Raw genomic sequence first — 13,678 nt, 5'->3', positions numbered from 1 at the left:
AGGTGACTTGATTACAGTCTACAACAGGGGTGGCCAAACTGTGGCTCGCGAGCCACGTGCAGCTGTTTTACCGTTAAAGTGCAGCTCGCACTCCCCCCCTCCCTCCCCACCCCGTCCCTCCATTCTCCATCTACCAGATTTGGGCGGGTGAGCTCAGGACCTCTGCCTTGCAGTGGGGTGGTGGGGTAGGAGCTTCTGGCAGGTTTAGAGTTAAACCTAGAGCTGGGCAAAACATTTTATACAAATCGTTTTTTCTCTGATAACTGCAGGTTCAGATCCGCCGAAACCATTTGCAAATTTGGATCAACTTCAGCTAAGTGTTTGGTCAAACAACCAAGCACAAAGGCTGAAATGTGGGAACGGTTCATTTTGGCATTTCCAAAACAAAATATTTCACCTTTTAGTTTTGGAAAGATGTTTAATTTTGGAATTTCACTAAGTTTTATTTAATATTTTTTAAAAGGTTAAAAACTAAACTAAATGTGTGGTTCAGACTGAAATGAACTTTTTTTTCAAATTTTTTCATTCTGCCAAAAAAAAAAAAAATTGGTTTGGGTCGACCTGAGGGAAATTTTTAAAAATGTTTTGGTTCAGCTACCAAACTGAAAACCTGTTATTGGTATAGCGCTAGCTAAACCCCCTCTAGCAAGCGGGCTGCCCCCTCCTCTGCCTCATCCACCTAGCCAGGGGGTCTAGGCAAAGATGTGCAGGGTCTCTGGCCTCTTAAAAATCACGGGGCACTTTCAGAACAGCCCGATCTTCTCAGCTCTTCTCTCCTCCCCCCAACACCCCACCCAACTGGCATCCTGCAGAATTTATCACCCAAGACTCACTTCTTTGTCACGCTCTCCCTCCCATCACAGTCAACCATATACGTTATGAAATCTGGGTTTGAGCTGGTCTTGCTGTGGTCCTGGGGTGATGTGTTGATGCTGGAGTCCTCTCTCTGCTGTGTGGGGGAGGAGATGGGAGGAGAGAGTCTCTGAAACCAGTTGTGTGCTACGTGCCATAATGCGCGCCCAGTGGTTCTCGTTTTGCATATGGCTGAGTGAGGGGAGGGGAGAGGCGTCTGGTGGCTGGGACAGCAAACGGGACATCAGCACTCCTGGGTTCTACTCCTGACTCGCTTGCTCTGTGCTCTGAGCACGTCACTTACCCCTCTGCGTGTCAGTCTCCACCTCTCTAAAGTAGGGACCTTCCTGCCAGCGGCATTGGGAGTGTCGAGCTGTGCTCGAAATCCACGTATGGCAGCTGCTAGAGAAGGCCAAAATCTCCTTTGACATCTGATGACTAACTGTACTTGGTTTAAGTGCTGCCCCATTTTACAGACGGGGACGTCAAGACAAAGCGAAGGGACTTGCCCAAGGCAGCGGCAGCAGGAGGAGTAGAACACAGATCTCCCGATTGTCAGTCCTGTGCGCTCACCGTATAGCAGCTGCTTCCTCGATAATGTTGGAAATCCTGCTGGGACCCCGGGGTGGCCGTGCAGGGTGTGACTAAGTCATGCAATACATTAGGGCCTCGTGACCGAACTAATCCCATTTGTAAAGAAGCTGGGAGTGACCATTCCTGCCCCCGGGAGGTGGACCACAGGCTGCGTCTCAGCAGCATGTGCGGATGGAGGAATTGGGTGGTCTGGTCCCGCTCGGCTGGGTAACTGGGGTGATGCTGGTTCCTCTGGGCCAAGACCCACCTCTCTGGGTTTTGGCTTTGCCACTTTGGCCACCTGGCCGGGCTGTCGAGCCAAGAGATGTATTGAGCCCGAGACTCATCGCTGCTGGGATGTCCTCTTCATCACACTTCCCACAGCTTCTGTGCGGATCCACTTAATTTTCATGCTTCACAGATTTGCTTTCACTGAACTCTGCGTGGTAGGCCGTCCTATCTAGTTATTTTTTACACTTCGCATTTTAAAGATCCTGACTTTTTAAACAATCAATCTTTGGGATTCTGGAATTAGATTGTATGCTCTCTGTGGCTGGAGTGTCCTGGGTAGTGCTGGGCACATTACCAGGCTTAACAAACAATTAACAACACTCATTCTGCAGTGGGGAGTGTTTGTTCTCGTAATAGTTCTCTGGCTAGAATAGCTCACTACGTGTGACCTTATCCCCTCGCTGCCTGGGAAGGGTAATCACGCTTAGCACTTGTAGGGGGTTTTTCAGAAGTGCTCACCTTGTTCCACCAGTGCTCAATGGGAGCATAGTTAGACACGTGGAGAGAGCTTTTAAAAAGCCCACCCGTAGGACATGTCATCTGCAGAGTTCTGGGGTGACATCTTGGCTCTGTTACCGTCATTGCCAGTGATGTCGTTGGAGCCAGGATTTCCCCCCAAATGTTCTGCAAAGATGGGTAAGCGTCACTATCCCCATTTTTAGAGATGAGAAACTGAGGCCCGGAGTGGTGAAGGCCAAGGTCCCACAGCAGGTCGGTGGCAGAACTGGGAATAGAGTCCAGCTTTCCTAACTCTCATTGTCCTACCCTGGACCATTGTGACCCACTCACCATTGAAGTTTGAGGCTTTAGTGATTGTCGTCTCACTATTGAGTATTTCTGTTGTGGTTGTACCAGTCAGGAGTCAGGGCCCCAGTGTGTTAGATGCTGTACACACCTAGCTATGTTTGCAAAGTGCTTTGAGAATCTGCAAAGTGGCCTCTGGGGCTGGATTTGTGATTTATTTTGTGCCAGTTTAACACTCTCTCCCATATTTTAGCCACATTCAGTCTCTCTGCAGCTGGGCCTTCTTTCTCCCGGGCTCCCCTCCCAGCCGACATCACCACCTCTCCTCCCAGTTCTATACAAAAGGATTATTTCAAGGAAGACCTGTCTTGGCAGCCGCACCAGAAATCTGGTCTGTAGGAGTGACCAACTTCGCTGTTTGAAGGACAGGTCATGGCACCATGCCAGGGTATTGCTACCACTGCGCTTGCCAAGAGTTTTCAGATGAAGAGCAAGACTCATTGAAGACCAGATGAATTACTTTTCTTACTGCCGCTGATTTATCTAGCTGCGATAACAAACACCCTGCAGATATAACATAAATCTGGTGGGCCAGATAGGACTGCCTTTAAGGGCAAACTCTTTTGTGTAAAGCTGTAATTAGTCCCTGGTGCTTCGCCCAGTTTCGACCCCTAGGTGGTGCTCTGTCTAGGCCTGCGTCTGGTTACAGCTGTTTATATGCCGCACAGCAGGCTGGCGATGAGGTTTCGGACGGGTGCTCTGTATTTTGGAGTCACTGGTGGTGGCTGAGCTTGTGCGGAGTTGACAGCATGAGGTCTGCCCTCCGCTCTCTAGCCCTCTCTGAGTGGGGAGGGAGGACAAGCGTGGTGGGTTTGGGTTTCACAATCCCTCCTTGGTAAGAGGGTTTGGATCTGCCTCCCATTTTCCCTTGAATCTCCCTAGCATGGGCTGTAATACTGACATGGTTCAGTGGGGATCGAACCCAGCACCTCTTACCCTTAGCGCATGAGCCACTACTGCGTGAGCTAAGAGGCCTCTGTGTTAGCCACGCCTGTGTGCTCCTCCGTCTCTTGTTGGCCTAGCCACCTCTGGAGGAGGACAGAGGACCACCGAGCAGGCCTGGCTTATGGGGAACTGGAATCGGTGCACCTGGCAATCAGTCAGCTGCCCTGGTCTGTCACAAATAGACGATCACACTGAAAAGGAAAAGGCCCTGTCGCCTTGCTCTGCTCCGCCCACACAAAGTGCATCCATCTGGGCTCTCCCCATGGCTACTTCAGTTGTCGGGAAGGGTTGTCTAGTTCCCGAATTTCAGCCGTTCCCACACAGGGGTCATCTCCCCGCGTTTAATTTTTGAGGGGGGATGGAGCTCCACCCAGTAATTTCTGGAAGGATTTTCCCGCTCACCACTGAATGACGTGGGGAATCCTGGGCTTGGGAATGGCAGGGAGGCCTGGTGGGGTGATGGCTGCCATTGCTCTTCAGCTCCACCCAGCTCCATCCCAGAGCAACAGAGCAGCCACTGGGCATGGAAGGTGCTCGGTGCACATTTGCCGGCCTGCCAGAGGTGGTGCTATTATCCCTGCAAAACCGAGTGTGTGTGGATGTTGCAATAGTAGCAGAAGGAAGGGGTGGGGAGGAATGAAAAGAATCTTTCTCCTTTTAAACTGTCTTGAATGAAGTCATCTGAGCTCTGTCTATTGCCGTGAATCACGTTTATTAACGTAGTGCTAGGGGACCCGCCCAGCGCAGGGCCCCCTTGTGCTAGGGACTGTCCATACACACCGTAGCCGCCAGGGTCTATAGGGCATCGTTCCGTATCGTGAGTCCTTTCCCATCGTTCTCTTCCACTTCTTGAAGGGGGCGTGTTAGAAGAATGAGATCCCAGGGACAAACCTGACGGGGGTCGTCTGTGTCAAAATCCGAGCAGTGAGCGGCGCAAGTGTTGAGCAGCAGAGTTTGAGGCTTGGGGTGGAATCAGTTTGGAGATCCAGCCGGCTGTGAGCAGAGCACAATACTGGCTTGGAGATGAACCCTAGCAGGTCTGAGTGCTGCGATTTCTGAAGCATGTGTGTTCCGGTGACATCACAAGGAACAGTAACAGGAGCTACCTCTGTGCTAGGCACAGTAGCAGTGTCTATAGGGCATCGTTCCGTATTGTGAGTCCATCTCAGTAGTTCTCTTCCACTTCTTGAAGATGATGATGTGTTAGAAGAAGGAGACTCCAGGGACAAAGGGCATGGCTCCTCCTCTGGAACTGCAGTCGGACTGCAAAGGCTAATCACGGGGGCTTCGTGCCGCTCAGTGATAGTAAGAGTTACCAATGCCCTGAGTCACAGATGGAGGTTGGCAAAGCCAGCCAGCTGCTGGAGACATAGTAGGGGTGCTCTGCAAATGTTTTGTGGCCCAAAGCAGCAGACTCTGACCCAGTGTGGGCAGAGCCCCAGCATCCGTCAAAGACCGGGACCCACTTACTTCCCCTGTTTCAAAATGGTCCCATATTTTGTCAGTCTATTGCAAGCCCGTAATATTTTGTATTTTCTCTCCTTTTCAGGGCTTGTACATCTTCCTGGTCTATGCAATCTATAACAGTGAGGTAAGAGAAAGCTCTCCCTGGGTTTTGATCCATATTCGGAACAGTCATATATTAGAAATGAAACCGGTCACCAGAATCTTAGCAAATGCAAAGGTTGATATTCTGTCCTGGCCCTTCGCTCCCACGACAGCTGTTGCTTTTGCCCCCTTGACTTGTTCGGAGGAGGTGGTTGTATCAGAACAGCACTGGCCCTGTCTCACGACCCTGCTCAACTTTCAGGTGAGGAACGCCATACAGAGGATGAAGGAGAAGAAGAAAGCTCTCTCGTTCACAGTAAGTGTGAGGCAGAAATGCTGCTCCGCTTTCATTAAACACAAGCTGCTTTCAGAGGATGTTTTCTGGAACGGTGGATTTCTGGGAAACCCAGTTTGTGTCCCCTCCCCCAAATCTACAGCATAGCATCTACTGGCCATCCCTCACTACCAGCCGGGATTATCAACCCGTCTGATAGCCGTATATCCTATAGGGCATGCTGATTTCTGCTTCTCCGCCCTCCACAGTCTCTCCAGGGATTTCAGTCTAAACACCCTCAGGCTAACCTCTAAAGAAAGGCCCAAACATTGAAATTTCCCATCATGCCTCAGCTGTGGATTGCTGTGTGTTGTGTGAGTGAGGTGGGTGTGGACCCATTTTGATCCACAAAACAGGGCAGTTTGTAGGATGTGACTGACTCCAAGGCCAGGCAAAAGGCCTCTCTCCTTGCTCTGGTTGATGTGAGACCTTGATCTTTAAAACCCGGGGTTATCACATTCCACAGTGCCCCTTTAAATCCAGGTTTGCAGCCAAAGTCTGCCCGCCGCGATACATTGGGGCTCTCCCTGATGTCCTGGGCATGCACTGTAGGACAAAACTTGGCTCTGGGGATGTCTTTTGGATGGACCTGGCATGTTCAGGAACATGGAGTCGGGGGACATCATTTTCCTCCTGAACGGCGCTGGGGAGGGTGGAGGAAGACGCGCCACTGGTTCTGCAGTTTGGGCAGTTGCTGCAGACTGGCCTTATCGGCAAGCAGGTGATCGTTAAGAAAACAGCTGCAGCAGATTTTTTAAATGATGCACGGTATCAAAATCCTTTAAAGGCAGATTTGTCATGGATTCCTGAGGGCTCTGTCCTGCTTCTCTGTCATTGCAGAACTGTTCTCATCCGATCAATTATCTGTCAAGTCCAAGAAATACAACCTCCTGGGAGACTGGGAAGCTGAATCCTTCTGCGCCCGAGAGCGCCATGTCCAGCCCTGTGCAGAAAGATCCCCCACTGAAGAACATTACCAACAAAGGTAAAGAGCCCCTTCTGGGGCCTCAGCTCTGTATTCCGGTTGTGTTCTGTGCTGCTGGCCCAGATTCAGAGCACGGGGCTGACCTTTCCAGAGGGTCCAATTTTCATGCAGTTTCATCCCTTGCATAGTTTTGAACCCTCTTAAACACCACAGAGTTGGAAAGTTTGACCCGGTTCTGAAGTTCCGCATGAGTGCCAACGTCCAAACCAGGGCGCACACCCTAATGGGCCGGGAGGTCTAGACTTAGATTTCACCAACCAACTGCACCATGTGCAAACCCCCCCAGGCACTTGAACAGTCTTAGCACGGAGTCACAGACTGTCCCCTAGGGTACTCTGGTCTGTCTTGCCATCCAGGTGATGGGAGTGTCTCTCTGTGATTATTGGCCCCATACACCAAGGATAACAGCAATATTCAGGTTACTCCCAATCCCAAAGGACCAGTCGCTTACCCAAGGTCAATTGTGCTTTAGGGCTCACACCAAAGACAACGCTTGTAGGTGATCCTATAGCAAACTATATGAAGATTTATTAAATAGGAAAAGGAAAACAGAGTTATTTATAAGGTTAAAGCAAGTGAATATAGACCATGAATGAGTTACAGCCTTAGGTTTCAAAAGGTAATATAGGCTTCTATAATCAGCAAGCTCTATTTGACCTTTAGGGCTAACCCAGGCTAAGCAGCTGGGGATCTCTTGCTTATGTCTAGAAACACCTTGCTCCCCCTGGAGTCCAAGCAGCAGAGAGATCCTTAACTCCTTTTGTTTGAGGTTTTTAATCACCCTCCTGCCATGTGCTCTGAGCTGCAAACTCAGGAGTTCACTTGCATGACTCATCTTCACAGTTAAATAACAAGGGTGTGTCTACATATAAACAGTTACAGTGGCACCACTGCGCCACTCAGGGGCGGCTCTATGTTTTTTGCTGCCCCAAGCACGGCAGTCAGGCGGCCTTCGGCAGCATGCCTGCGGGAGGTCCGCCGGTCCCACGGATTCGGCGGCGTTTCTGCGGGAGGTCCGCTGGTCCCACGGATTCGGTGGCGTTTCTGCGGGAGGTCCACCGGTCCCACGGATTCGGCGTACCCACTGCCGAATTACCGCCGAAACTGCGGGACCGGCAGACCTCCCGCAGAAATGCTGCTGAATCCGTGGGACCGGCGGACCTCCTGCAGGCATGCTGCCGAAGGCTGCCTGACTGCCGCCCTCACAGCGACCGGCAGGCCGCCCCCCGCGGCTTGCCGCCCCAGACACGCACTTGCTGCGCTGGTGTCTGGAGCCGCCCCTGGTGCCACTGTAGGGCTTCAGTGAAGATGGGAGGGGTTCTCCCATTAGTGTAGATAATCCATCTCCTTGAGAAGCGGTAACTAGGTTGACAGGAGAATTCTCCGATCAACATAGTGCTGTCTACACTGGGGGTTAGGTTGGTGTAACTGCATTGCTCCAGGGTGTGGATTTTCACATCATACCTACCTGCTTTCCCACTGTAGACCAGGCCTAAGAGTCTTTAGCCCTTTTGTTGACATTTTCTCGATCCTGATGTAGGGAGTTTCCACTTGTAAAATCCACCCAGAGCCCGTCTGCTCTCAACATGTCTCCTCTTCGGGGGGCAGGGGCATACCAGTTCCCGCTCTTTGCACTGATTAACGTCCCTCTCCTGCATGGCCATTCATAGTCACAGAACCTTACAATACGGAGCACAGATATTAGAAGTGAGATTAATGCAGGGAGCAGCTCACAAGCATTCAACAGTCTCTAGCCACTAACCACTTTCTTATCATTCTAATACCTCATCTATCACTATTAACTGCCCCCTTCAGCGTCCATTTCAGACGTGGGCACCTTAGCGTGAGCTGGCACCTGGCCTGCCCGCGCCATAGTGGACATGAATGTTATTAGGTTTGTGTTCCTTGGAGTGCGAGAGAAGCTCTGATGAAAATACAAATACAGCCCTGAGGGGCTGACTGGCTCCCAAAGAAGACAGCGGTAGAAGGCCAATTGATTTCAGTGGGATCAGTCCCTGTAGCGTATATGGGTCATCCGTGCATTCGAGGTGAGTGGATGTAGGGAATCTTCAATCCAGGAGTGACCTGAGCCGTTTTGCCAGCTAGGGCGGAAAACGTTTTCGGTGTCTCCTCCCCCAGGCACTGGGGGTGAAGGGGGGGAGTTGAGGGGCACAGCAGCATGGTGCTCCCGGAAGTTGGTGCCCAGGGCTTCTGCCATGCTCGCCTGCCCCTGCAGCTGGCCCTGAACAGCGTGGCCTTCCCTCTAGGCAGAGAAGCATGTTGGTACTTTAACATCGATTTACATGTGGGAGGGGGCAGGAAGTCAGTGTTAAACTAGAGAAAGAAAAGTTCACACACTCAAACCGATTGGCAGCTTTGAAAACTAGCTTGCAATTCTTCAGACAGCCCGGCTGGGCCCTTTACTTCCTTGGGAGATACTTTGGGGGAATAAACGATAAAGCCCTTGGAAAGAAATGCACATTTCCATTCTTCAGGCGTATCCACATTCATTGTCTCACTTCACACTTTAGGAAACTTTGGTGCTAAAATTCCTATGGGGATTTCCTCAATGATGTCACCAGAGAGACCGGTACGTAATGTCTTGAGTTATTTTCCACGTTTCACATGCAGAATGATATGTAGATGGGAGTGTTGTCTAGGGGTTATAGCAAAGGGCTAGGACTCAGGACTCCTGGGTTCTATTCCCAGCTCTGTCACAGATGTCTTGTCTTATCGTGGGTGAATCACTTTACTTGTCTGTGGCTCAGCTGCCCCTTTGGTAAGATGGGGTTCATCTCAGTCACCTCCCTCCTGGGGGAGTTGGGAAGGTTCATCAGTGGTGGTAGCGGACTTTGTGAGCTGTGTTGGGAGCACTGCATGTATGTGCCTCCTCCTAAGCATTGATTGGGTTGGGAAGCTGAAGGAATTTCCCCCAGTAAAAGGACCCTGTAATGAAGTATCTGAAGGCTGCAAATCACTGGCCTCTGGAGGGTGGTGCAGCAGGTGTGACAAACAAATAATGGGGTGAAATTATGATAAGAAAATCCAGCCTATTAGACTGAACAGTTTCTTGACAGGAAGTTGGCCAAGGGACAGGGGTGGAAGCCCTGTGGCTCAGGGCACCCCGAACTAGGCTGGACAAAAGGCCCTACAAACATACAGAATGGAACAGCCCTGCACTGTCTGCTGGGAGTGGCACCAAACAGCCTAATGTCTTCACGTCTAGGATTCTCAGACAGCCCCAGGAGGGCTCCTCAGGCGAGGGTGAGCTGTGGACTCAGACTGGGAGGGGAATCTCACTCCCTGGCGTACACGGGCCCATGTAGCCCCTTTACAGACATCGCCATCCTTCATGGTGACGGGCTAGCTCGACCGCCATCGTACTGGGCTTGCTCGAAAGCAATCAGTGCACCTGCCACCCGTGCGAAAGAGTAAGGAGGCATCTGTCTATCCCTGCCCTTGGAAGATAAATAGTAGAAAGAGAATCAACTGTCTGTGCATTTGGGGGATGCCCAGCTGTCCAGCTCCTGGATATAAAGGGCCTCTGTGCTGTTAGACCCATATGTGCTAACTCCTGGACTGCAGAGGGAAGGGAGAGATGGGGGTTGGTTTGACACATGAGCGGTAGGGGAGTCTCTCTGCTGCATGTTGATTCCTAGTTTTGTTGGTAACATTTGTGGTCTCTTTTCTCCATTCTGTATCAGATGGGAATCAACTCCCAGGCCTACTTATAAAAAGGGGCATCCATAAAAGCACAAATGGAACTGAGCAATCAGAACGCCAAGACCGAAATGAGGTCATGGCTACAAGTCTCCCCCAAATGAAGCAAGTTAGAAAAGGGCTTGTTGTGTGTTTCAGCACCCAAGTTACAGTCTGTTCAGTTGGCCCATTTCATTCCCCAGGCAGCAACTAATCTTCTGCCAAGTTCAACAAGGCATGCCGTAAAGTAGAGAATAATTTAAATGTGACTACTCTGACACCACTTCCATTCGCACCACTGAAATGATCATGCAGTGTTCTGTGCACTTGACATAGAAGTTAACTGTAGTTTCCTAAGAAAAATACATAATGCTACTTTCATGTGAGGAATTTACCAAAGGGTCTAGATATACACCAAAATTTCTCTCTCTCTCTCTCTGTCGTCCCCTTTATTGCTTTTGAAGTGCTATCTTCCTTATCTTACAGATAACATTCTGTTCTATTTCAAGGCAACTTAGTAAAACCAGTATTTATTGTGTCTCATGGTTTATTTTTGTTTAATGTTGCTATTCTTCCGGGTGATAAATACCTGGCAGGTTTTCCAATAGGTGCTTTTCTGACCCAGGCAGGTGCTGGCTCTGTAAATTAGAACCATTGCTAAGCTACTTGGCACAAAATATGAGACATGGGCTAAAGAGATTAACCAGGAGGCTTGAGTTTTCTAATGCACAGGGCATTAATAGAGGAGCCTGTCGATTTCCTAAATGCCAAGGCCACAACACTTCCTAGCTGGTAGACTGGGGCAAAGAGAGAATTAGCTTGAGTCCATGCTGGGGTCACTCAGAGCTTCTCTTTTTGTTTGTTACTTAAATATTTTTATTTAAAATGTTTTATTTTCCTTTTCTAAACATACAAATTCAACAACAATCAAAATACAAAATTCCCTGGTACCCGAGGAGCCAGTGTGGGAGGAAGCACGGCTGAGCCAGTTTTTGTTTAAATATTTGTTTGTGTTCACAAGTGACTCTTTTGCAAGTCTTTCATGTTCTCTGTTCATGAACGTTTGAGCTCCACAAGCGAATGCTCAGGAAACGTGAATGTTGAAGCTGATATATTTGTTGTAAGCGTGTTTTGAATGTAAGATTTGTGCGTTGTTGCAGCTTGTGCTGTGTGTGTCAATGCAGCTTGCAATTGACTACCTAGAGCCTGCGGTGCAGGTTAGTTACATAAGTCACTGGTATTGTTTCAGCTCCCTGACTGAATCCCTTATGTAAGTGGCGGCGTGAGCTGTGAATTCAGAATGGTACCGTTGAATGTAGCCTCGTTCTGATTAAGAAGCCATTTTTTACAATAAGTCTGAAAACACTTAAAATGACGAAATGCTGTGCTCCGTTAGGGGCAAACATCAGAGTGCTTTTCACTGCATTTCATCCACGTTTTACTTGACGCATTTTTTGGTGAAAGGTTTTGGGGATTTGGCACCTCCCAATGCGTTAACCCCCCCTAGCCTCGTGGTACCGGCTCATTGTGCCCCTTGTCGTGTGGACTGTGCAAACGCTGCAGCTGAACAGCAGTCCTCGCCGTTCACGGAGCAGGGCAGCCAGGACAGTCCCCATTGGAAGTAAAATTGATGATAAGATGAAGAACAGTAGAACCTAGAGCCGTGGTTCCCCAACGTTAACAGCCTGTGAACCCCTTTCACTAAAATGTCAAGTCTCGCAAACCCCCTCCTAAAAATGAACATTTCCAGGGATTTTCTCCTTTACCTGAGTATAAATTATAAAAGCAGTGATCTTGGGAAATATAAAATTTGTTTTTGACATGCTTATTACACACTATTCATTATTAATTATTATTTATCATTACAGTATTTTTATTACATTATGAAAACGAAACACTCCTCCAAGATCTCACTTTCGTAGCTTGTATCACTTTGAATAAGCCTGTTATAAGACAAGGCTCCTATGTTTCATCAAGGAGTATCAGATGTGAAACAGCATGAAAGTATTTAAGAAACCAACTCAGAGTTCCTCCTACACAAGCAATCAGGTCTTGAGCAGTCCAGGCAAACAACGCATGTTACAACAAAGCTTAAACTTGCTCTTCATGCTAACTTTAAAAACAATACTAGCTGCCTATTTAATTTTAAAAACAGCAAAAAATATCCACCTCCCTTTCCATTTCTTATAAGGAGTCTTGAAGTTTAAATCTCCTCAGTGTGATAGATATGCTTGCTTTGATCTGCTCAGCTCTTGGAAGTCCAGGGGCTCTGGGCTGCTGGCCCCGTGCCGGGGTCCCTAGGGACAGCTCTGTCCACCATTAGGGATTTTTTTCCCGAAAACCCCCTGTAACATTTCACGAACCCCAGTTTGAGAACCACTGACCTAGAGGCTGAGGCTGATACTGTTTTTCTTCAAAAGAGATCAGGTTGGCCTCCTGTTTTGTATCAAAATATCTGAATGTGAATCCTTTCCACCCCTGTCAACAGCGCTTAGGGGACAGAAACAGCTCTGCCATTCCTATCTAAAGTTTATCATTTAAACAAACCTTGTGATTTTTAAGCCAATCCTGTGGTTGTTCGGAGCCTGCCTGATCTGTGAATGTGTGGGGCTGGCGATGCTGGGAAGCCATTGCCAGGATTAGTAAATCTTTTGTGGAAGAGAGGGTGGAGGAGGTGGCCCCAGGGTGCCTTATGATGCAGGTGGTCTTTACTAGGGCCTGGCTAGGTCCCACGGCTGGCTTTGGGGGGCCCTATGCTCCATCCAGTGCAGTGAGAGATGGAAAAGCTGACTTAGGTTAGCCGGTCCGGTCCCCTCTTGTGTTGGATTGTTCTGTATGTCCTAGCACTGTGCCCTGTCTGCTGCATTGCCCCAAGCAAGGACGGGAGCCCCATTTTCAGCAGAGCGTGCTGCCAGGGCAGGTCTCTTACGCCACAGGCCCACTCTTGGGGTGCTCTCCCTAAGAACGTGTGCTGGGCGCTGGGGAGAATGCCTAGCTGGCACCCGTGGGTGAGTTCACCAAAGCTCCGTGAACACGAGGGGCAGGGCAGTTCCCCTACCTGTGAAGCTGCAGGGAGCGATGGGAAAGGAGAGTGCACGCGGCAAAGCACTTCTTGGCTGCATTGGTGGCAGGAAAAAAGCCCTGCTGTGACCTGGGGAATATGGCTGTGAACAGATCTGGGCTCCTTGGGGCTTGGAAACTCCCTCCCTGAGCAAATCTCAATTAACGAGTGTTCTCCCCTCTTTCAGGCTGTAGAGCTGACAGCATTCAAATCCTCAGGTAACTTCTCCCTCCATCATTTCCGCTTCTCTTTGTGCTTGAGATAATGTCTTGATGAGTGTATTAAAAATCAGATTGCACCCCTGCTTCTGCGCTGAGGAGGGCTGGTCGCAGAAAGGGGGATCCATGCACACAGGCAGAAATGGTCTCCTCATTCCGTTTTTAATTTCAAAATACGGTGTTTTGTCGAGATTGCAACATTCAAACAATCTCAGCTCAGGTGTTTCTTGAAATACTGGGGGGGCATATTGGAACTGGAAAAGGTTCCGAAAAGGGCAACAAAAATGATTAGGGGCATGGAATGGCTTCCGTATGAGTAGAGATTAATAAGACTGGGACTTTTCAGCTTGGAAAAGAGATGACTAAGG

General features: G+C 49.4%; 1 protein-coding gene across 1 annotated transcript in view; it reads left to right on the top strand.

Moving 5' to 3' along the window:
• The window catches only part of ADGRD2 (adhesion G protein-coupled receptor D2), a 49,015-nt gene extending 35,658 nt beyond the window's left edge, over positions 1-13,357 (top strand). The window contains exons 20-24 of the mRNA XM_065418976.1: positions 5,015-5,056; positions 5,276-5,329; positions 6,188-6,332; positions 8,864-8,922; positions 13,280-13,357. Coding sequence (XP_065275048.1) covers positions 5,015-5,056; positions 5,276-5,329; positions 6,188-6,332; positions 8,864-8,922; positions 13,280-13,357 — 378 coding nt within the window. The remainder of the gene's footprint in view (positions 1-5,014; positions 5,057-5,275; positions 5,330-6,187; positions 6,333-8,863; positions 8,923-13,279) is intronic.
• Positions 13,358-13,678: the final 321 nt, after the last annotated feature.

This window comes from Emys orbicularis, chromosome 18 (assembly GCF_028017835.1).
Source record: "Emys orbicularis isolate rEmyOrb1 chromosome 18, rEmyOrb1.hap1, whole genome shotgun sequence".
NCBI lineage: Eukaryota > Metazoa > Chordata > Testudines > Emydidae > Emys > Emys orbicularis.
The sequence above is the reverse complement of the archived record's forward strand: the minus strand, read 5'-3'. Positions and strand labels throughout refer to the sequence as shown.